Raw genomic sequence first — 22,864 nt, 5'->3', positions numbered from 1 at the left:
CCAAAAATATTTCATTTTAAAAATCCAAGAGCACAATCCTTATATACTTTTCAATAACTACTAAGGTTCCATTTATTGATCCTCCTCAAAATTCTCCAATGTCTAATGAGCTTTTTTTGATTTGGAATTTATAGACATCCCATAGGATGCATCCTTGCTCATGTATATTAAGTGTACCTGTGTACCTTGTTACATCCTGTAACTGATATCATGTAGATATCATGAATACCATCACCTTGCTCCATTCAACAGAATAGCGAGTGGAAACAATATCAAAAAGCCATTAGGCCCCTCAATCTACTACTCATAGAAGGCTAGCATTAACTATCTGCACCAAAATGTCGAACAAACACATATAATAATTTAATGTAAATAATTATAAATAAATAAAACAAAAGCAACTTTCTTTATAAAATACTTTTATTTTAAAAAATGTTGAACAAAGCCAAGCTGAAAAAAAGAAACAAAGGCTTTCTTAATGTAAAATAAATGTAAATAAAATAAATATAAATAAAATTCATTTCAACATTTGTTTATTTTTCCTAACCTTTACACCTTACCTTATTTCTTTTTTTCCTTTACCTTAGTAACAAAAAAGTTTATGGGACCTTTATGAAATTATATATACAAAAAATTTCAAAAAAAGATCTTCCAGTACTACCACAATAATAATTTTACCAATACAATAACTTATCCCCAGCATACAATCTAGTTCGTTAAAAGTTGTGTTATATGTAGTCATAGAAAAATGTTTATTACAAAATTTGTAAGATTTATTTTATTTTGTTAATTATTAATTTCTAACTGTTTCTGTTTAGTACTAACTATCTGAATATTTTTGGTTAGATCAACTCTTGGGAACATGCAAAAGATTATGAAATGAGTTTTAAAACACCAGCCTATACTGCATTTTTACAGTAATAAAATGTCTCATGCTATAGAATGAACATACTAAATTACATTCAAGGTAAACAATGAGTTTAATGTAAGACTAGTATCTCTGTAAAGCCATAACTAGACGTATTGATTGTCCAGAATGTTCACCATGAATATTGTATGCTGAAATCTTTAATCAATCACAGCATATATTCATCACTCCACTTAATGGTAATCATGGGACTTAGTTTGTCCCACCTTTATAATCACATTAAAATTACTAATTAATGAAGAATGGATTCATCCCAACATTAGGACCAAAAAGTACAGAAGTAAACTTTACAGAACATTGCATATTTAATTTTGTATGACTATGAAATTAAAAGAATCTACGATTAAATAATAAAATCAAGTAGTGAACAAGTAAAACGTTCACATTATGTTATACTATGAGACTTTTTATTGAGGTTTTCCCCTCAATGGCTTTTTAACACAAACACAAAACAATTTTTCAATTAGTGTTACAAAGCCTAACTCAAATTATAAACAAGCATAATTAAAATAAAAATTTATCACAGAAATTAAATAAACATTCAGAAAAACCATGATTAATATATTCTATCCTCTTATAAATATAACACATATTCTGTCATTGAATAAATAATTTAAATTGTATTACTACTTCAGATAATAACTGCAGTAGTAATTAGAGATAAGTATACAATAAAGCCAATTTTCCCCTTCCAAAGCATAATCCAAGAAGTTTTTCTACTATCTTATAATAAAAGAAACACCTGTTCAGTTATATTTTACAAACCACAAGGTGCGAAAAAAATTATCTTTAATAGAACTGAAGCTCCTTTTTTTATGTGATGAAAGTGATTCAAATCTATTTACATAAACTTGAAGGCTCTGCAAGATATATCACAAAAAAAGCCAATTTTTAGAATAAGATTTAAAAATTTCAAAGCTTAAAATTTCCTAATTTTCAATTTGGTCATATTAAAAAAATAAATAAAAAAATGTTTCAGCTCATCTAACAATAAGAAGCTCATCATTTAACTTATAACAATAAGAAAAGGAAGAGCATATGCAAGAAAATTAACTATTACTTTTATAAAATCAAAAATTTTATACATTCGATGTTGTTTACAAATATAAATTAGAGCAGTCAGAAACTACAAAAACTGTTAGTTTTTATAACAGAAGCTTTTTATTATTTATGTAATCTCTCTAAGAATATGTGGAACATTAAATCTGAAAGGAACATTAAATCTGAACAAACAGATAAATAGGCATACATAAATAAGTTATTTTCATTACAAAAAAAAATTGTAAAGTAGATATATAAGAAAAACAGGGCTTTCTTTTAGTTTATGAAAAAGATATTCTAATCAAAATGAAACACGAAAAAGATTTTAATTTGTTTTCTTCATCTGGTAGTTTATAATCTATAATTATTTAAATAACCACATTCAATTCTCATCACAGGCAAAAGAACAGAAAATACACAAAAGATCATTACTTAAACAGTAGAAACATTTTACAAACAATTGTTTAGATTATTAATAATACAAACAAAATTTTTATTATTTATTTCAGTGAACCTTTTCAGAAGCTATTAAAAAAAAATAGCAATTACAGTTTCCATTTTTATATTCATTTTTAAGATCGTCTATAGCAAATTATTAAAATATCATGAGAATAGACTTTAGTAACACTGAACTGATTTAAGTTTTGTGAATATGGTGGATGGGATGCCAACCCCTACCAATTAGCTGATAACACCAGATCCACTTTTTTGCAAATACTTCTACATAATAATTTCTAAGCAATCATTTTATGTTCAATCCTTACAATGATACAAATAACAAATTTGATAATTGCATTAACATAATTGGTTCTAAATCTATGTTGATTTCCTGTGGACATAAATTGCTACAGATGGCTATTTATCCTTGCCATTTCTGCTAAGGATAAATTCAGTCAAGAACAGATGTTACTTAAAAAAAGAAGCAACTACAGTTGTTGCTTTAATTTTTTTAATTCTACATAATATGCATGCACAAAAAACCTCAAATTTAAAACTCAGAAAAAAATCTTTTCATATTTTTGTATCTAACATAACAGGAAAAAAGCAAAAAACAAAGAAATCTTCATAAAAATTTTAAGAATGAAAGCATGAACACTGAGGGCTGAAATAACAGGTTCATAAATAAAAACTGAAAGACATTAAAAGCAGAATATGCATTTCCAATATACATTAATTACATTTAAGGGTGTCAAAAGACATAAAAGGCAGATCTAGTATCAGAAGACTGTGTCTGCCTTAGCCAATGATAACAAAATGCAGCACAAAGAGTATTATAAATAAAATTTAACTTTATTTGTCTTATGAATAACTATGAGTCTTTTAGAAGAAAATTATTGATATAACCATACATTAATGAATTTAAAAAAATGTCATAGACACACTCAATTTATTAATTACATGTATATACAGGATCAATCAATAAATTCCTTAATTTAAACTGCTGTTATTAGAAAGATTAATAAATAATTATTACATATGGAATATTTATAAAAAAAAAAAAAAACTATGAAGGTTTTACAACAATTGTTTTAAAATAACACAAGCATAGTCTATCAAGTATGGTGATCAACTAATCTCTAATGTCAAGTATGGAAGAAGACCTCCACAGAAACAGAGTAACATAATTTTTTTAAATTAATTTCAGCTATAAATTTACGAGTTTCTGTTTCAAAGTTATTTATAAATAATTGCTTTAAGGGTGAGAATCTTTATGAATGGATCTTTTTTAAGGAAAAAAAAAATTGTAGATAATTTTGCAAAATAAGTGGATCAAGTGTGACCAGCACACTTACCATATTATTTATTCTTCTGGAACTTCTATTTCCCCATTGTTAATAGAGTCTATAACATCATGAGGGGGCTTTCCTTCAACTGTACATCCAACAGACTGAAAAATATACAAACAGAAATTATCATAATTTTGGCACAATTATGTGTTGCTGACAACTGATAGCTTGCATAATCTAGGTACATACATAATTTAAAAATAGTACCAAACTTATATATAGAGATTACTTTTCTGGCCAATTTATATACTGTGTTTCTACAATATGTTGTATACATCATAATTGTGGTTTTAAATTTTTCATTAAAACAAATCAAAAATTCCTATTACAAAAACATTTTTTTCATTTTAAGTAATATGCTAAAATACTATTAATAATTTCTTTTATCTAATAAAGCAGGATAAAAGTTAGTATATACTCACTACAGTTTTATAGTTTTCTACATTATGCAAGTTTATCACTCATGTGTAATCCAACTAAAATAGTGTAACATTGTGGTGTTACACAACTTAATCTACAATAGAATCTTATTTCAAATTAAGAGATCAAACCAGTTTTTTTTGCCGTAAGCTGTGACCCTTAGATAGTTTTACAACCAAAAATAAAATATTGCAAAGACTAGGTAAATTTTCAGAATTTATGTGGAAAGTCTATAAGAAGCCATGACCAAAACTATTTGTATTTTGAAAGAAATAGTGAAATTACCTACCTTTCCACAATTTAATTACAAAAACTTAAATCCCATAGGGGAAAAATGAGAGGTAGCATGTACGTACCAAAAAATTAAATAATATAAACCAAATAAAACAAAAAGTAGGTAAATAGATCTTGCTGAACCTGCTAGGGGACATACTAAGTCAATATGTTTTTGTACACTGCCAGTCAGTAGCACTTCCTTAGATGCTGCAATAAAGCACAGCATCACTATATATTATTTTAGCATATTGTAAATGCTACTGATTAACAGGGATATCATACTGCTTTATATGCAACACTACCTCCTCATTAAATAGTAGGATTTTGACTACACTAGACCCATATTTTACACCTACAATGTTGGACAACATCTATAGAAACAGAAAACAGCAGTGTTAATAGCAGACTCATGTTCTGATCTGTTCAGTTCAGTTCTGATTTTGCTTTGAATAAACAATTATATTGTGTGCAACATTCATACGTTTATTAGCAATTTGTTTACCCATAATTTGTATATATAAGAAAATAATTTTTAAATTTACTTAGGACAGCATCATATGGGAATTTCTTCCCCATACTTTCTTATTCTCACCTGGCAAGTGCCAAGAATCTCTTTGACTGTCCCTTCCATTTTTCTTGACATTGAGCGAGGCCTCATGGTCCTTGCAATGTTAACAATTTCATCAAACGGAAGATTGGCACTGTGTTTAACTGAAAAAAAAATTAAAACAAAAACTAAGATCAGCAAAAATATCATTACCATATTAACATCAGCATACAGCAATTTAATGTTAGATATTTTAAACTTAAGATTAATGAATAAAATCCACTTCTTTTTGTACAAGAGTTAATTTAATAATAAATCTATTCAATTTAAATAACATTGACTCATTGGTGTCAATGGACAGAGCATCTTAAATCTTAGCGAGCTGATATGCCAGAAGATGGGCATTGTCTGTCTTTATACTTAAAAGATATATTTCTTACTTTACAAACAGATTTCGTTGCACAAACTGATTTATGTATTCTTTAGTCTATGTAGAGAAATGTTTTCCCTCAGTACAATCCTTTTATAACTTAATCTTTTACAATTCTGAGGTTAAGTACACAGTGTTGACTGTAGCGGCTTACCATTCTGCTCGCATTTGCCTGGCAAAAAATGATTATGACATGTTTCTAATTTTTTAAACGAGCCGTTAATGATAGCATTGTAATTATTATCAGAATATTTTCTGATAATGAAGATAGTAGTGAGAGGCAATGAAATAAATGAAGATTCTTTTAACCAAAACAAATCCAGTTGGGAGTGGAAACATGAAAAAAATGTATAGAAATTTAAAGTAAAGAATTAGATATCTATCAATTTTTAAACGAAACTTTATGACACCAAGTTGTTTTGGAATCAAACGCTTATGAAATGCAACTCCTGATGAACTAAAAGCTTATTTTTCTCTTATTATTCTAATGGCACAGTATAAATCAAAAGTAAATAATTATTGGACAAACTGCAAAATAAGTCAGTGCCCAATTTTTTTCTGAAACAATGCCCAGAGACAAATTCAAGCTTATTTCTCAAAAACTTCATTTCTCTTCTTTCAATGATGTGACAAATAAATGCAATAAACTAAGGCCCATTATTGATTATTTAGTAGATAAATTTAAAAAAATATATACTCCTAACAAAAATATTTGTATTAATAAAAGCCTAATGGAATTTCGTGAGAAGCTTTCTTATATTCAGTTCAATCCTTCCAAATGGATCAGTTTTGGTATAAAGATTTATAAAATGTCTAATGCAGAAAATGGATATTGTTATAATTTTAAAATATATGTAGATAAAGAAAATCCAGAACAAACTGTAAGGAATTTTAGTGTTAGTGAATCAATATAGTTTTACAATTTTGTAATGATTTATTCAATGAAAGCCAGGTGTTCTTCTGTACATGGACAATTTATATTCCTCCCAGAACCTTTTTGATTAATAGGACGTGATACATTTGCTGTCAGTACTGCAAAAAAAGCAGGAAAGATTTATGCAAGGAAATGTTGAAGAATAAATTGAATCACATTTTCAACTTGCAATAATTTGTTGTGTGTCTTATGGAAAGACAGAAAAGATATAGCAATGCTTCCTTTCCTCCATGATTGTCCAGATTTTGTGGAAGTGGTTCCACAAAGGTAAAAGCAAAAATTAATCCCCACAGTAGTGTTAAAACTAAATGTTAACTAGTTTACAACCGATTTACTTGTGGTTAGATGGGCAAGACCAGAAACTCTGTGCTTACCTGTAATGCGAAACAATGCAAGGGGTATAAAAAATTGTTTATTTATTTGTTCAATCTTTGTTTATACAGTGCCAGTGTTAGTTACAATCTAGCTACTGGCAAAAACCAAAACTTACTGATTTTCGCCTAAATGCAGCAGAACAACTTTTAGAAACTGTAACACTCCCTGAATATAATCCTGGGGTTGGAAGACACTTACAGGCCAAACAATGGGTTAATTTCATTGAAAAAATCCCAGCTACAACAAAACAGAGGCCATCTAGAAAAAGTAAAGTATGTGCAGCCCACAATAAACACTCAGAAACAGTGTGAACATGTAAAACATGTTGTGTATAGTTACATTTAGAGAACTGTTTTGGGAAGTACTACATAAAATTAATTTATTAAAACTGTCTATTATTAAAAAAAACAATTTCAGGATTAATAATGTCCTTTGGTATGAGGTTTCATCAATCAGAAAAGGTAAGTACAGCATTTTTTCACATTTCCATTCCATTATTCTTGATATATATATATATATATATATATAGCATTAAGAGAATGGTTATAAAGTGTAAAAATATTCAGTCCAAAAATATTTACTAAATCAAAAAAAAATTCTTAAAGAATCCGGAAAAAATTTTGTCACCAATGGGTTAAAATACAGATAATATACTGATTTTTTTAGATTTTTATATTTCATAGTCATTAAGTTTAAATTCAGTCCTATTTTGCCAACTTTTGGGTTCCATCCTACTTTGCAATGCTACTAATTTGATAATTTAGTACATTTATGAACTATTAAAACCAACTGACTGGACATTAATTTCAATCCAATAATGTTTTAATAAAAGATCTCTAATTCTTAGCTCAGCATATTACAAATAATTTTATGAAAGAGATGACTAAGGCAAACAAGTATATACTATTAATCCAGAATTAAAATGTAACTCATAACAACTAAGCAACCATGGGAAGGACAATACATCACATTAGACATCATTAAATAACGTAAACCAGATTAATCAGAAAACATTCACTAGTTTTTCAAGAGAGTGAATAAAAAAGCACTGTAATTTCTTACTAAAGCTGTAATTTTATTTTATTCCGTTTTTTCCGTTATTTAACTTAGTGAAGAACAATAACAACATGCTGCACATTCACAATCAAATGAGGTAGACATTTTTACTGTATTAGCAAATCAATAAACAACCTTTTTTTTTTTATGAAATTAATAAAGTAAAAAAAGACAACATATGAAAAACATTTTGATTTAAATATTTAAACTAATGTAAATAATTTACTTATTAAAATCGCTTACCATTTTTTACTTTTTTTCTATCGCGTGGTGGTTCCTTTAATGCTTTAATTATAAGTGAAGCAGCAGATGGTACTACTGATATGGTTGCCTGCCTATTCTGGATAGTTAACTGTACAGTAATTTTAAGTCCTTTCCAATCGGCTGTAGCTTTAGCGATATCATCACCCACTTTTTTTGGCGACTGAAAAAAAAGAGAAAGCAGAGAATTATAATGCATTCAGTAAAATATACAACTTTCACTCAAAAAAAACAACAAAAACTATATAAAATCATAACGCTACAAGATTTAATATTATATATATATAAAAAGAGAGAGAGAGAGAGAGAGAGAGAGAGAAACATTACAGCTTATTAGGAAGAAATTTATTTCTTATGAAAGCATTATCTATTTAAAATAGCTAAAAATAACACCAATTGCAGAACAAAACCCGGCTATCCACGGAATAAATTCCACTATTAATACCATTAAGGTGTTCAACACACATATCAGATACCACATGAAAGTTCGACAAAAAAAACAATTTTATCATCAGTTAGTACAGAGCTGGTATTCTGAGCTATGCGACTAATAAAATAATTTTAATCCAACTACATTTCAACATAATTATATTAATTATATTATATTTAGAGTAATTAAAATAAATAAACAATATTATTATTTATTAAAATAAATAATAAATAACATTAAATGAAACCATTACTTTAATGCTTAAAAGGTGAGGTGGGGAATAAAATCGACTATCCAAAAACAGCATGTCCTTAACCTATGAATATTAGATCGTGGATACCAGTGTTCTTTGGTGGTTGGGTTTCAATTAAGCACACATCTCAGGTACGATGGACCTGAGACTGTACAAGACTACAATTCATTTACATTCATACATATCATTCTCATTCATCCTCTTAAGTAATACCTTACGGTGGTTCCAGAGGCTAAATAGAAAAAGAGAGAGAGGTCCCCATCGCAGCTTCGACTGCACTATATGGTTACTTGCGTTTCCCATAGCGGTCAATTCTTTTATTTGGTTCCTTAGTCAAGCAACTGCAGACAGGTACAGCCTGTCACATACACAGTTACGGATGCAGTGGCTTTGTTGGCTGAGCCACAACGCCATATTATACCTTCACACTCCTTAAAAAAAAACCTGAAAATTGTTTTTAATTTATTTATCAGAAGAGTATTTGCAAGCCCAAATCTACTGAATATCTCATTTACTAAAGTCAGGATTGAGAAAATCTACAATCATTCATTACCAAGTTTAATATAGGATGAGATCCTAAAACTAAACTCTTGATTGGTTCTGGCAGCTCATTAAGTGTAGGGAAGTGAAACTTTCCCACCAGAACAACATAAGCCAGGTGCTTCACTTTCCATTTTTTTGTAAAACAATAATTGCATATTTTAATCATTCCACCAATTTGTAAATACTATTAATATAATCCAAATGAGGATCATATTCAAACGCAGATCTTAACTTTAAAGTGGCTTTCCTACATTGTATAGCATCATAAAATAGAGCCTCATGCTCTTCTATAGTTTCGTGTAAACACGATGTAGACTCACCTCGCATCTGTAGATTTTCTACCAATATTACTTCTCTTCAGCATGATTTTAGGAAAAAAAAAGTGATACCAAAATCACTCTCTATAAAAAAAAGGATGATGCTTGGGTTTGTTTGCCATATGTACCCACATTTTTATTTTAGTTACTATTGGTGCAGAACGGACCAATGGTGTTGCACCAGGCAGCTGCACATGGCTCCCTCCACAACTTTCTCTTGCTAGAAGCAGTCTGTGGTCAATTAATTTAATTTCTAAGGGTAATTATTTTACCCTTCACAAGCACAAACCCATATATAGGTCTCTGAATGTGAACGGGTATTTGCCTTTGTGTAGTTACATATAAATTCCAAGAGATGGCAGAAGATGTTCTTTCAATCATTTTGAGAGAAATTCCTGGTACAACGTGATTAAGAACCATTTTACTTCAGTTATCAGATAAATTAATTGACTGAGGATGTAAAGATGCGTGCATTATTTTTTTTTTTTTTTGCTCATTTTTAAGTAATTTGTTTACAAACTGCACCTTCCAAAACTTCATTTTCGGCTTGCTTCGTTTGAATTCAAACAAAATTTTTGAAATGAATAAAAATTTATATTATTATAATAAAACCATATTATACTATTCCCTGCCTACGCGCAATACTTCTTCAAAATTTCTGTTTTTATATTACCATCAATGTTAGTATTGTTACTATTATTATTCAGTGTCTTTTACATGAAAAGAACTCAGTGTAAAATATAACCAAAATCACCACCTATAGTTTGCAAATTTTAGTGCGCTTAATGAGACTTGTTCTGTTTTTGCATAAGCTTTTTCTCATGAATTAATTAAACTAGATTGATGGTAGAATTCAGCAAAGCCACAATGTATATGTTGTTTTTATGCATGAATACATGTTTTAAGTTACTTTAAATATTTTTGTATGAACGTATGAACGTTTTCCACCTACAGCCATAAAACATCGCCGCTCAACAGCCTACAGCCATAAAGCATCGCCGCTAAAGGGTAATTTATATTTTATATTTATATTTTTATTTACTTATTATTAATTAATTTTATTTATTTAATTTCATAATTTTGAATAATCAAATATTTATCACCTATCACTGAACCAATATATCATATTACCTGAGAAATTGAATACAACTACATTAACCTAACTACTATGCGTATATCAAAGAAATAATTTTAAATATCTGATATTCAATAATTAACAATTATAAGCAGCACATGCTCTTGTGATTTAGTAGACTGAATTTAGTTGTTGCATTAAGTTCAACATTCACATAGCAGAGCCAAGATACTATATAAAAACTTGTTGCGTAAAACGCAACCTATCCACTGCCTAGTGGAGAACCAACATACTACATACAGACGCAGTGAGGCATTATCTTTTTAACGTTGTTTTTAATGTTTTTTTGAGATGAAATGCCATCTACAAACCTTCTCAGTTATGCCAAGAAAAATGGGTAAAACTTTGGTTGTGATTGATCCGGGTAGTTTATTTCAAACAAAAAACCCCTTCGTCTTTATATAATAGTCTAGACTAGCCTACAAGAAAATTTGGTAAAATTAAAATACAATATAGATACACTTCCAGGTTTTTAGGATCACAAACATAAATAAATCTAGTATTTATAAATAATTATTACAGCAATTTTTATTTAGATAATTATGATATTAAAAATGTATCTACTAAAAAAAATAAAGTTATAATTAAATAAATCATCAATGAGGATTTAAATTTGAGTATTCTCAGTTATAAGCCCATTATGGATGATGTTTGATAAAAAATCTGATGTGGGCACCACATGAATTCCTTGTAAGCCTATTAAATTATATTTTTATTACATTTTTCTTTTTTTTGTACAATCACAGGTTAATAGTTATTAATAAATCAATACATTTAAATAAGAAAAAAAAAGGAAATGAAGTCTGATTCTTGTCGATGTGCTTTCCCCTTGTAAGATCCAAATATTTCATTAATTAAAATTTTATGTACTATATACAAGAAAGTAAAAATAAAGAGAATTCGGTAATTCAGTATTGTTTTTTTTCTACCTACAATGTATATCAATCAATATTTTCAGTAATATTAGACAGGTAGTTCAACTTAGGGAGCCAAGTAATTAGAACGTACTTTATTAAAAGTGACAAGTTATTTTGTTTAAAAGAGACAGAACAAAGAATTTGCATTAAATTTTGAGTTAAAAGGTATAAAGTGCAGTAAAGTAGTGAAGGCTTTTGGTGAAGATGTTACATACACACAAAGAGTTAAAAAGTGGTACAAACTGTTTCAAGAAAGACCGTGAAGATGTAAGAGTTAAATGTCCTAACACATCAACAACCAATGAAAATATTAACAAAATAAAGGATATTGTGATTAATAATTATTGTATCACTATTAAAAGTAACTGAAGAGGTCAGAATCTCTTATGGTTCATGTGAAACTACTTTGATTAGCATTTTGGGAACAAAACTAGCACAAAATTTGTTCTAAAACTGTTGAATTGTCAACAAAAGAAGCATAACAGATAACTCAGAATTACTGACATGTTCATAACAGATAATGAAAAGGGGCGTATGGTGGTTATATTGGAATGAAAATCCAATTTTCCAAATGAAAGTTTCCTGAAAGACCAAGATTGAAAAAAGCACACAGTTTTATCATGTTAAGGTTTTACTTTTTTTTTTATTACAATGGAATATCCATTATGAATTCTTAATGCACAGATTTACAGTCCAACAAACAGTATTACTTGAATGTTTTCTTTAGAAAACAACCACAAATGTTGGCAAACAATTCTTGAATTTTGCACAATGGTAATAATCCGGCTCACACTTTACTATTAATTTGTGATTTTTTAACAAAAAATACAGTTACTGATGCTACAGCCTCCACTATTTTCCAGATGTGAAGATGTGACACCCTGTGACTTTTTCTTGTTCCCACTGATTAGAGAGTATTAAAAGGATAATGATTGTGACGAAATACATGAAATATCACTAAGTAAACTTAAGGTTATATTAAAAAAAATGCTTTCCACAAATGTTTTAAAGAATGGAATAACCAAAGGCATAAGTGTGTTGCTTCTCTGGGGACTACTTTGAAAGAATCAATATCAATACAGAAGAATAAATCCTTTTTTTTTAAATTATTCTTATTTTTTATCCCTAGTATTATATTTTACATTTGTAGTATAAAATCCTTAATAATCAATAAAATACTTCATCATTACCAAACCAAGTGGACCAATCTTAGGAGCCAATGATGATGTAGCACCAACTTCTCCTCCAACACATCTCAGATACACTGCAAGAAAAAATTACAACTAATCAATTTGAATAACCAGTACTAACTGAATATTTTCAAAAATTAAAAGACCACATTAGATATATAATTATTAAAAATAAAAAATTATGTTCACACTAACACTGAAACCAATTCTTTAAGTATATGTCAAAACACTATTGTTTGGAATGATGAAGGTCGACTATTCATCAGGTTGCCAGATTTAATCATGTAATAAAAATCCGCAAGTACATTTTCAGTCTTCAACATAACACAGTAACTTACTTCACATTCTAAGAATAAAATTTCTAATGTTTTCTTTCTTCTGAATTTAACGTTAAATGTTTTAACGATTTGTAGGTTATAATTACTGTTATTTAACTGCATTCACTGGCATTAGTTAGTAATTCATTTTTAATAAGTAACAGGGTTAGAGTTATTCATGATGACAGACTAATTGTGATAATTCATTCTAATAGCAAGACAATATTATTCCAAATAAATCTTTGAAAGAACATTTTTTTATTTTGAATCTAAAGGGGTATTATATGACAAGACAATGATCAGAATTAGGTCAATTAATTTCAGATTATCCAATGGTAGCAGTTGCTAATTTTTAACAACTGTTTCATCACAATTTCAGAGTTGAAAGCGAAGGTTAAATTTTTAATTCACAATTATGTCAGCCAACTTTGTACTTTTTTGAGATTAGTGAAAGATTTAATAACTTCCAAGTTACAGCTAAGTTCCAAGATAACAGCTTAATAACTAATAATTTTAAGTTAATAACTTCCAAGTTAAGAAAAACCAATTTATCCTGGTTAACACATGCTGTATTGTATGTATAGTTATTATTTTGGTCCATGAAGAAAATAGCAAAAAAATATAAATAAATAAATACACTGAATCTTAAGTAATAGTGAAAAATCTGTACTTTAGATTTATAATTTTTTTTTGAAAAAAGACATACTCCATTTTTTGTGCAGACTACTTCTTGAAAAAGACCTGGGGTTCACCATATCCTTACTATTTTATGAACTTCTTAATATATTATAATTTACACAAAACCAATTAAATTAGAACTGAAAAGGGACTAACACCTCACATTTTCCCAAATCAACCTTATGTACGTAGTAATGTAAGTCATTAAAATCTGATCACTGAAAATTAGCTGGGTACTATTGTTTACAGGGGTGGGACACTCTACACTAAGTACCTTAATGGATTTTGTTTATTTTTGATATGAATAAGCTGTATATAATTGTATATTTAATGTTAATTAGACAAGGTTAGCGAGCATAGGTTATGTTCGGTTAATTATATTGATTCCATGTACTGACAAATTGTACATATACCAACATAACCTACGCTCGCTAAAGTTCTCTAATTAATGTTCAATATATAAATTAAACAAAAATATATAAATAATAAATAAACAAATTTACACAAAATATATATATGCATATACAAATTGTAAACAATTTATTAACAATAAAAGTGATTTTTAAACTAAATACAATAATTAACTTATAAACAGTAGTAGTACTTAAAAACAGTGCAAATCAAGTGTTTCCCATTAACACAATAGTACAATTTTCCCTGCATAATTTTATTTTTTATCCCACACACAAGTTACATTAAAAGAATTTTACCAACTATTTTCATAACATCTGTACTAAATTACTACAGACAGCAGCATACCCTAACCTATCAACATTACATCAAGCAATCTTATAGCATTACAATATTATAAGAAATTATTCAATATTAGAAATTTCTTAACAAAAATAAATACAAATTTGTACGTTTACCGAATACAAGCACAACTGATTATTTTTTAAATACCAAATTTATATATTTTTTTAATATAGGAATGCTATTTGATTACATGCTGCCACAAATAGGAAGCCATTAAACAATATAAATTAAGTTTCCTAATCTCAATGATGTGAATTCAATTCTGTATCTGTACCATTCGTTTTTGTAGGTTGTTACCTAGAAATGGTTCTGTGAGTTTATCTTGAAAGAAGTTTCATTTTGCTACCAACATTTAACATGAATTTTGGAATTTGCCAACTAATGAACACAATGCCATTGAGTTCCCATTAACTGCATGGCATTCAACCAGGAACCACGAGATGTTGCAACTAACATGCTATGTGTCTTTTACACACTGACAGCGTTACATGGAGTTTGGTTTTTAGCAGTATTTGTCATGAAAACGTTAAGTGTTTCATTGTAAAAGAAGCTGAAAGATTCAAATCTTGCTAATTGCTACCAAAAACAACACTGATGGGAACATACTGGACTTTGATACCTGGCTTCTGTACCAAAGTGAAGTACTGGAAATGGGAAGGTTCCACCATTATACTGAGAGTCGTTTGAACTATTTCGTTAATCCTAAGAGCAGTACTCATACTCAAACCATTAAATGCTTGTGGGAATCACTGAAATGACAGAATAAAAAGCCTAGTGGAACTGCCAGGCACCACGTAGAATCCTACTTTGTCTAATTCATGTGGCTTCACATGATTGAGGATGAGAACCTGTTCCAGAAAATATTTAATGCAATAAAGGGCTGCCAGAAGTCACCATGTAGTAGTCTAAGTAAATTTTTTGTGAACTTAAATACAATGCAGTAGCACATAATTTAACAATAAAGAAATTTGTTTGAAAAATCCACTAATTTGGAGGGGACAAGCAGTGGCACTGATATTAAGTAAAAATACCTTAAAAGGAATCCATATTATTCGTGTAACCACAAATAATGAACAGAAGACAAAGATTCTACGCACTTTTACTTCTTTTATGTTTTCTAGTAAATCATAACACTTCCTGGTTTGAAAGACCATACAAGCTTTTGCTTGTGTAGAATTATTAAACCTCTAGAATAGTACTTAATCTCCATATCACACACAAAAAAATTACAAATTTTACGATAAAATAATACACAAGATAAAATAAAAAATAACCATATAAACTAAATTTACTGTGACATAGTAACATACATACATTAAAAAAAAAAAAAAATGAATTGCAGGTTATAAACAATCCTGGTTCGATTGGCATCTGATGTGAACTGAACATGAACTGTTTACATAAGGATGATTATGACAGTTACTGTATTTAATTAAAGTTATTTACAGACTCTAATAAAAGAGATTATGAAAATTAGATGCATGTAAAAAAAAAACACAAACAACTCATAGCAGCAAGTGAAAAATATAATTTTAAATTTCTTAATAGAAAATAAATTCATGTGTGACAATCACATTAGTTAATAAAACAGGATTAAAACTTAACTGATTGTGTCAGGTCTATGACCCAAGACACTATTTTATAATTAAAGTTTAATATTTGCCTCAATGGTATTACGTTGGCAAGCCTGATAATTTCCTATCATAATTCTTTCTAACAGTCAGTAAAAAGCCTCCCTTAGTTTGTGTAATATAAGTAACAGAAAGAAGCTACTTGACCCAACAAGACCAGTTGTGTTACACTATTGTGAGGGATTTTCTTAAAAATTTAGGCCACCTTTTAGTACAAAATTTATTTTTAAAAAGGTATCACTCCGGGAGACCCAAAAAACTTGAACATGACATTACTGTAATTGATGTTCAACAACTAGAGGAGTGAGATGTGAAGTTAGAAGGAAACGGAAATGCTGTCGGGAATGATTATAGTTTTACATCAGCAAAGTTCAACTAAAATGAGGAGCTTTATTTTTTACAAGGTTTTGAAATTTCTGTTTTTCTTTGATTATCTTGTTTTAAACAGGGAAATATTTACTTTTATTTGAATAAAAAACTGTTTCTTTTTCAAATATAAGTATTAATTTCTTTTTAATTCCAATAATATATTATTAATTTAATTTAGGTGTTCAGCTCATAGTGATCCAACCCACCAGGTTGGTCTAGAGGTGAACACATCTTCCCAAATCAGCTGATTTTGAAATCAAGAGTTCCAGCAATCAAGTCCTTGTAAAGGCAGTTGCTTTTATGCGGATTTGAATACTAAATCATGGATACCGGTGTTCTTTGGTGGTTGGAATTCAATTAATTACACATCTCAGGAATAGTAGTTACAAAACTACACTTCATTTACACTCATACACATCATCCTCATTCATCCTAAATAATACCTAAACAGTAATTACCAGAGGCTAAACAGCAAAAAGAAAGTCACAGTGACTCGACGCAACTAGTAATGTTATAAAAAGCGGGTGACTAGTTAAGGTTAATCCCTGCGTAAATAATACCTGTATGTATTACTGTACATATTATTGTGAACAATTACTTTTTCATTAGCAAACATTTTGAAATGAACTAAAGCAATGAACCAAATAATTCACTCATATTTTTTGTACTTATGCAACCTTGGATTATTGCCCAAATGCTAATAAGTTTCCTACTGAAAAACCAGATGCAAGCTGCTCTATACATCATTGGTCATCAAATACAAAGAAATCTTTTAAATAAGGATTAATAATTCAAGATAATTAGTTAAATATCACCTGAAATGTTTAAACTATCACCAAACCTAACTTCAACTAGCAGCCACATGCATGTTGCCACATTTACAACATAACTGCAGGTAAAAATAATTAATAGCAAATTACATGACTATTGCATAAAACATTCATTAATGACTGTAACCAAACACGATTTTAATAAACTAAAATAATGTACAGAAGAGTAATGCGAAATTTTTCAATATAAAATAGCAATATAGAACATAAAAATAACATGGCTATAAAAATAAACCATCCAATTTCTATTACAAATCAGGCCCAGTATCCCCACTATAATTAAACAAATTAAGGGTTCGTAAAAACTTATTAACTGCATTTACACAAGCAAAATACTAATAATTACGAAAACTGTAAACAGGCGAAATCGATGTAACAGTATGATGGAATAATTACCTAAATTTGAAACCGTATCTTAATCATATGCATAACAATCGCACTGATTGGAGAATAAAAAAAGGGCGTTTGAATTTCAGTTAAATTCTAAATAATATAATCTGGCAATAAAATTGGATAAATTAATGAAATTTTCAAATATACAACGAAGTGCCGAATGAAATATAACTTGTCATTACATGCTAATGGTTTAATATTTTACGGTTTAAAAATTAACAAAAGATATTAACCAACAACTGAAACCAAAGATGATGATAAGTTAACTTACCAATTTTTACTTCACTAGGATCAAACTTTGGAGGCATTTTAACCTACTTCAGATATTCACCAGCAATTACAAATGTACAGGACCGTACCTCGTGCACGAACGGAAGAATTTTTCAGCGACATATAGGTTCGTTTAACTTCCTATTCAGCTTTTGGAAAATTATTGACGTCAGCAAAATAAAATATATGTACTATATAAATAAAAGGATAAATAACGCTTGAACAGGTAAACGTAATTAAAAATAAATTAAAATTATTTATTTCTTAGTAATATTTGAACAACAAAACAAAATAATCCAAAGACACTACTTCTTCCATGTTTATAACCAATGAAAGAAAACAAATTATAATCTTATTTTTAGATATTGTCATTTGCTGGAACTGGATATTATCGGGCAAATTTTATTTCTTCTACCAAAGCAAAACGGTAGTCATTTTTTTCAATACTATAAAATTTATACTTTTGATACGCGAATGATACATGATCAGTAAGGCGCACGGTAAGCATTTATGGGAAAATAGATCATGTTTTACTCAAAGAAATTTTATTATTTTCTTAATATTTTGTTTATAGATTTTTTTACCCCTTTTAAAGTAATTATTCTACTTTATACAATTAGGTAAGTATGGTTGTAAAACTATCTTTCTTTCATAAGCTCAAGGATTAATTCGGACCTATAATAACACTTTTTTAAATGTTTAAATCATTTTCATATAACAAGAAAATTGTGCTTTTAAGTCTTATCACACAGTTGCTTCGACCTTGGTGCTTACCTTGAATTTGTCTAGGCAGTACAATAAAAAAAACAAAGATCAGATACAAAATTTCTAAGTAATCTCAGAATAGCTGTTATTTTTTAAGCACATACATTTGTAATATTTAGCACATTTTTAGTAAGCAGCCTACTGTGAAATTTATTACATGCTTTTATTTAACTTGTAATTATGTATCGTAAATTTACATAAGCGTGGATCTTGCTTTAAAAGCAAGTACCTTAAAATTTGTTATTCTTTTTTATTACTTTTCTGTGCTTGTATGTGTTATGCCACTAGGGATTCTTTTGGATCTTTCAACATATAGTAGAGTTTTTAACTTAAGTTTACAATTAAGTTTTTCTAAATAATCAATACTTTTGATAACAATTAAAAATAATTCAAAGTGGCCTAATTATCAATATTTCTTCTATTTTGCATAGTTCCGAGTTCATCTTGAATTAGTCAGTAAAAAAAAAAGGAAAACAAACTAACTTCCAACAAATTTATGATTATGATATGGATATATCGAAATATTCATTTTGGAGTCCCATGTCCAAAAAACTGGTTTTTAAAAAATGTCTGATAAACTTTCTATTGATGAATCTGTCATAAATTTTTAATGTTGAAGTAAGAGTCATATTTTTTAATTAAGCTGAACTAGCATAGTCATATATCGTATAACTCAATTTTGATCAAAATGTCGGTTAGAAACTTCCTTGTCAAACCAATGCAGCGAGATGCCACGTCATTTGGTCAAATTAAAGTTATTTTTTTTAAAGTGAATTTAAAACGAAAAACAAATTCCAGCAGCAGCGATGAGGATGAGGAAAAAGAAGTACAGCCACCCTCTAGTTCAAACACTGCGAGGCCTACTTCTGCGGTTCAAACCACTGTGCAACACAGAGAAATTGAAGACGATGGTTGTCATAAAAATGATATTGGAAAAGACGTTTCACTAAATACAAGGGCGTGTACGAATATTGCAGAGCACATGTACAGTACCAGCGACTGCAATGTAATCTGCAAAATTGTTCATGTAGGGCCTTCCAATGGATATCCAGTTCACCAGTCTAAACGAAAATTAACAGAAAAACAAGACGTACTTCAACTGTTTTCCTGCGACATTTTTCTGGCTCACTTGATTTCCCTTTCGGAGACAAAAATCTGAATGAAGGCTTACTTATAGACTTACGCAATTTACACATCGAAGTGAGTAGTTTACAACTAAAAGACCATTTTATGCATGGACTGAAATACGAGGTCTGTAAATAAAGTAGACTACTTTTTTGAGGGAGCCAAACTGGTAAAACTGTAAAGTAAACATACTGTTATATGAACAGCTGATTTATAATATGTATTAATATTTTTAGTCCATTGTAGCCACGTGAAACGTAAACAAACTTTTTGTGAAACGAGTTTTTCGTGTGCGTTAACAAAAATAAGTGATACTAATAAGCAACATTGTGCAATCAAGTTACGTGTTAAACATGGTGAGAATGCTACTGAAATTTATTCAAAATTGAAAAGGTCGTATGTAGATAACGCTCTCACGAGCCCAAGTTTTTGGGTGGTTTAAAGCATTTTCAGATAGTCGGGAATCAGTTGCGGACGATCCTCTCTTTGGAAGACCGTTAACGTCAAAAAGTGATGACAATGTTGAGCGAATCAGAGATTTGATACGGTACGACGGGTCGATTTACTGTCAGAACAATTGAATTTGAACAATACCACAAATTCTGACAAACGAATTGGACATGAAAAATGTTTGTGCAAAATTAGTCCCAAAAAACCTCACTGTTGAAAAGAAAAACAACAGGGTGAATGTGAATTGCTGTCCTCTACGACGAATTGAAACTAATACTGATTTTCTAAAAAAATGTATTACTGGTGATGAATCTTTGATATTTGAGTATAACCCAGAAACAATATGTGAGAGGAAGGAGTGGCACATTTCAAACTCACCACATCCCAAAAAAGTAAAAATGAGCAAAGCAAAAATCAAAACCATGCTAATTTGTTTCTTCAATAGTAATTCATTGTTGATAAGGAGATTTTGCCTACAGGACAGACTATAAATCAATACGTTCACTGAGAAATTCTTGAAAGACTGGAAAAGAGTTACCCGCACGAGACCAGCCATCAAAGACAAATGAATGCTTCATCATGACAATGCACTTTGTCACACTGCACTCTCAATTAATGAGTTTTGCCAAAGAAAAACATTCCTGTAGTTCTTCAACCACTTTATTCACCTGATTTGAGTCCCTGCAACTTTTTCCTGTTCCTGAATTTAAAAAACACCCCAAAGTATACACCATTTTAGAACAGAAGAAAGCATAAAAAAAAAAATGTAACCAACCATCTGAAGGATATTCCGGTTTCTGAGTTCCATTACTGCTATGAAGAGTGGGAAACCCATTTGAAGCATTGCATGGCTTCCTAAGAGAACTATTTTGAAGGTGATAGAGTGCATGCATAATTGGATTGTAAATAAAAATTTTTTCTGAACAAGTCTCATTACTTTATTTACAGACCTCGTATGTGTCATACTGATCACCTATCATCCAAAATGAAATAATTGATCTTATGTGGCATTACAATCAGGAAACACATTATCCTAAGGGTTAAAAATGCTTGCGTTTACAGTATTTTGGTTGAAAAAACAGCAGATATTTCTGGCAAAGAACAGTTGTCTATTAGATTATGTTTCTTCAATGAAAAGACCATCAGAATTGAAGAATTTTTAGACATTGTAGAGCTTGAAGGACGTAATGCCATAAATATTGCCAAAGTCACTGAAGACTTTATGACTAACTTGAACTTAGCCCCTAATAAATGTCTGAGTTTAGACTTTGATGGATATTCCAAGTCTGGGAAAGAAGAAAGTGTGCAGGCAATCTTGTGACAAAAGTACAAAAACACCTTCTAATAACTGTATAAAATACAGCTATTCTATAACAGATAAAAATTTTCAATCTAGAGATACAACATATTCTTTTTGGTGTGCAAGATTAATTAACTTTACTCACTATAGTGTACGTAAAAAATAAAGGCAGGTCCTCCCTGCAAGCTGCCTCTACCTCACTCCTGTAACTCAACATGTGGAACACTTGTTACTGGAAGCTACAAAAGTAATGTATATGTGATATTAAAAATAATTTTCACAATTAACCAAGCCATGTCAAAGAAAATCATAACACTATAGCCTATAATAAATAAACAACTCATTTCATGTGCTTTTGTATTACGTCACTGTTTCTGTTTATTTATAGTAAAACTTTATTTTAATATAAAATTGAAAGTATGTTTTCAAGAGATAAATAAATTACTTCATATATATCTTGAACAAAATATTAGGCATAAATAATCTTATTTGTAATAACAAATTACCAGAACGTATTTCATTATTATAATAACATCATAATTGGGTACAGTACAAGTCATTGCAAATTAACGGATGTGACATTTGGAATACACTACTTTGGCTGCTGGTGTTAGAGAACTGGAGGAAACTACTGACCCGCCTTCACATATTACATACACTATAGCAGTATGTTACACTAGCAATATGGTCCTTTTAATAAACTTGGAATGAATTAGGAGCTTCATAATTATAAGATAGCTGTCATTGTTTTACTAAATGATGTATTATAAATGGATTGCACATTGTAAAGTTGAAGTGCGCGTATTTGTATGGGTATGAGAAATTAGTTTTCTTCCTGTATGTGCACTCACCTTATATTTTTAATTTCCAGAGAGATACAGATATTTAAGAAGTTTAAATTGATCCCCTTGTACTTTAAATGAATTTCTTTAACTGTTCTCAAGGTTTTTTACAAAAACAGTTTTGGTCTATAAATAATAATGTCAATGCACTAGTTTTTCTAAACTGTCACTGAAAGGAGATTTCAAATGTGGCATGGGTTATTTCTTTTGATGATTAAAATAACAGCCATAACTCTAATACAGAATGTCAGTTTTAAAATAGTATGATATAAGAGTCTAAATTAAGCCGTAATGTCTG

The 22,864-nt window shown here is 29.4% G+C and overlaps 2 protein-coding genes across 2 annotated transcripts in view; one reads left to right on the top strand and one right to left on the bottom strand.

The window, feature by feature from the left end:
* Window positions 1-402: 402 nt before the first annotated feature.
* RpL12 (ribosomal protein L12) lies at window positions 403-18,244 on the bottom strand. Its single transcript, XM_075359616.1, has 6 exons — window positions 18,086-18,244; window positions 12,841-12,914; window positions 8,038-8,218; window positions 5,045-5,163; window positions 3,763-3,857; window positions 403-450 (listed from the first exon to the last, which is right to left on the bottom strand). The coding sequence occupies exons 1-5, from the start codon at window positions 18,120-18,122 to the stop codon at window positions 3,771-3,773; spliced, it is 498 nt and encodes a 165-aa protein (XP_075215731.1). The 5' UTR covers window positions 18,123-18,244; the 3' UTR covers window positions 403-450; window positions 3,763-3,770.
* Window positions 18,245-18,576: 332 nt separating this feature from the next.
* Window positions 18,577-22,864, top strand: part of Pngl (N-glycanase Pngl) — a 62,658-nt gene continuing 58,370 nt past the window's right edge. The window contains exon 1 of the mRNA XM_075359613.1: window positions 18,577-18,704. Coding sequence (XP_075215728.1) covers window positions 18,610-18,704 — 95 coding nt within the window. The 5' untranslated portion in view covers window positions 18,577-18,609. The remainder of the gene's footprint in view (window positions 18,705-22,864) is intronic.

Source organism: Lycorma delicatula, chromosome 3 (genome assembly GCF_047948215.1).
Source record: "Lycorma delicatula isolate Av1 chromosome 3, ASM4794821v1, whole genome shotgun sequence".
Lineage (NCBI taxonomy): Eukaryota > Metazoa > Arthropoda > Insecta > Hemiptera > Fulgoridae > Lycorma > Lycorma delicatula.
This window is presented reverse-complemented; position numbering and strand designations above follow the sequence as displayed.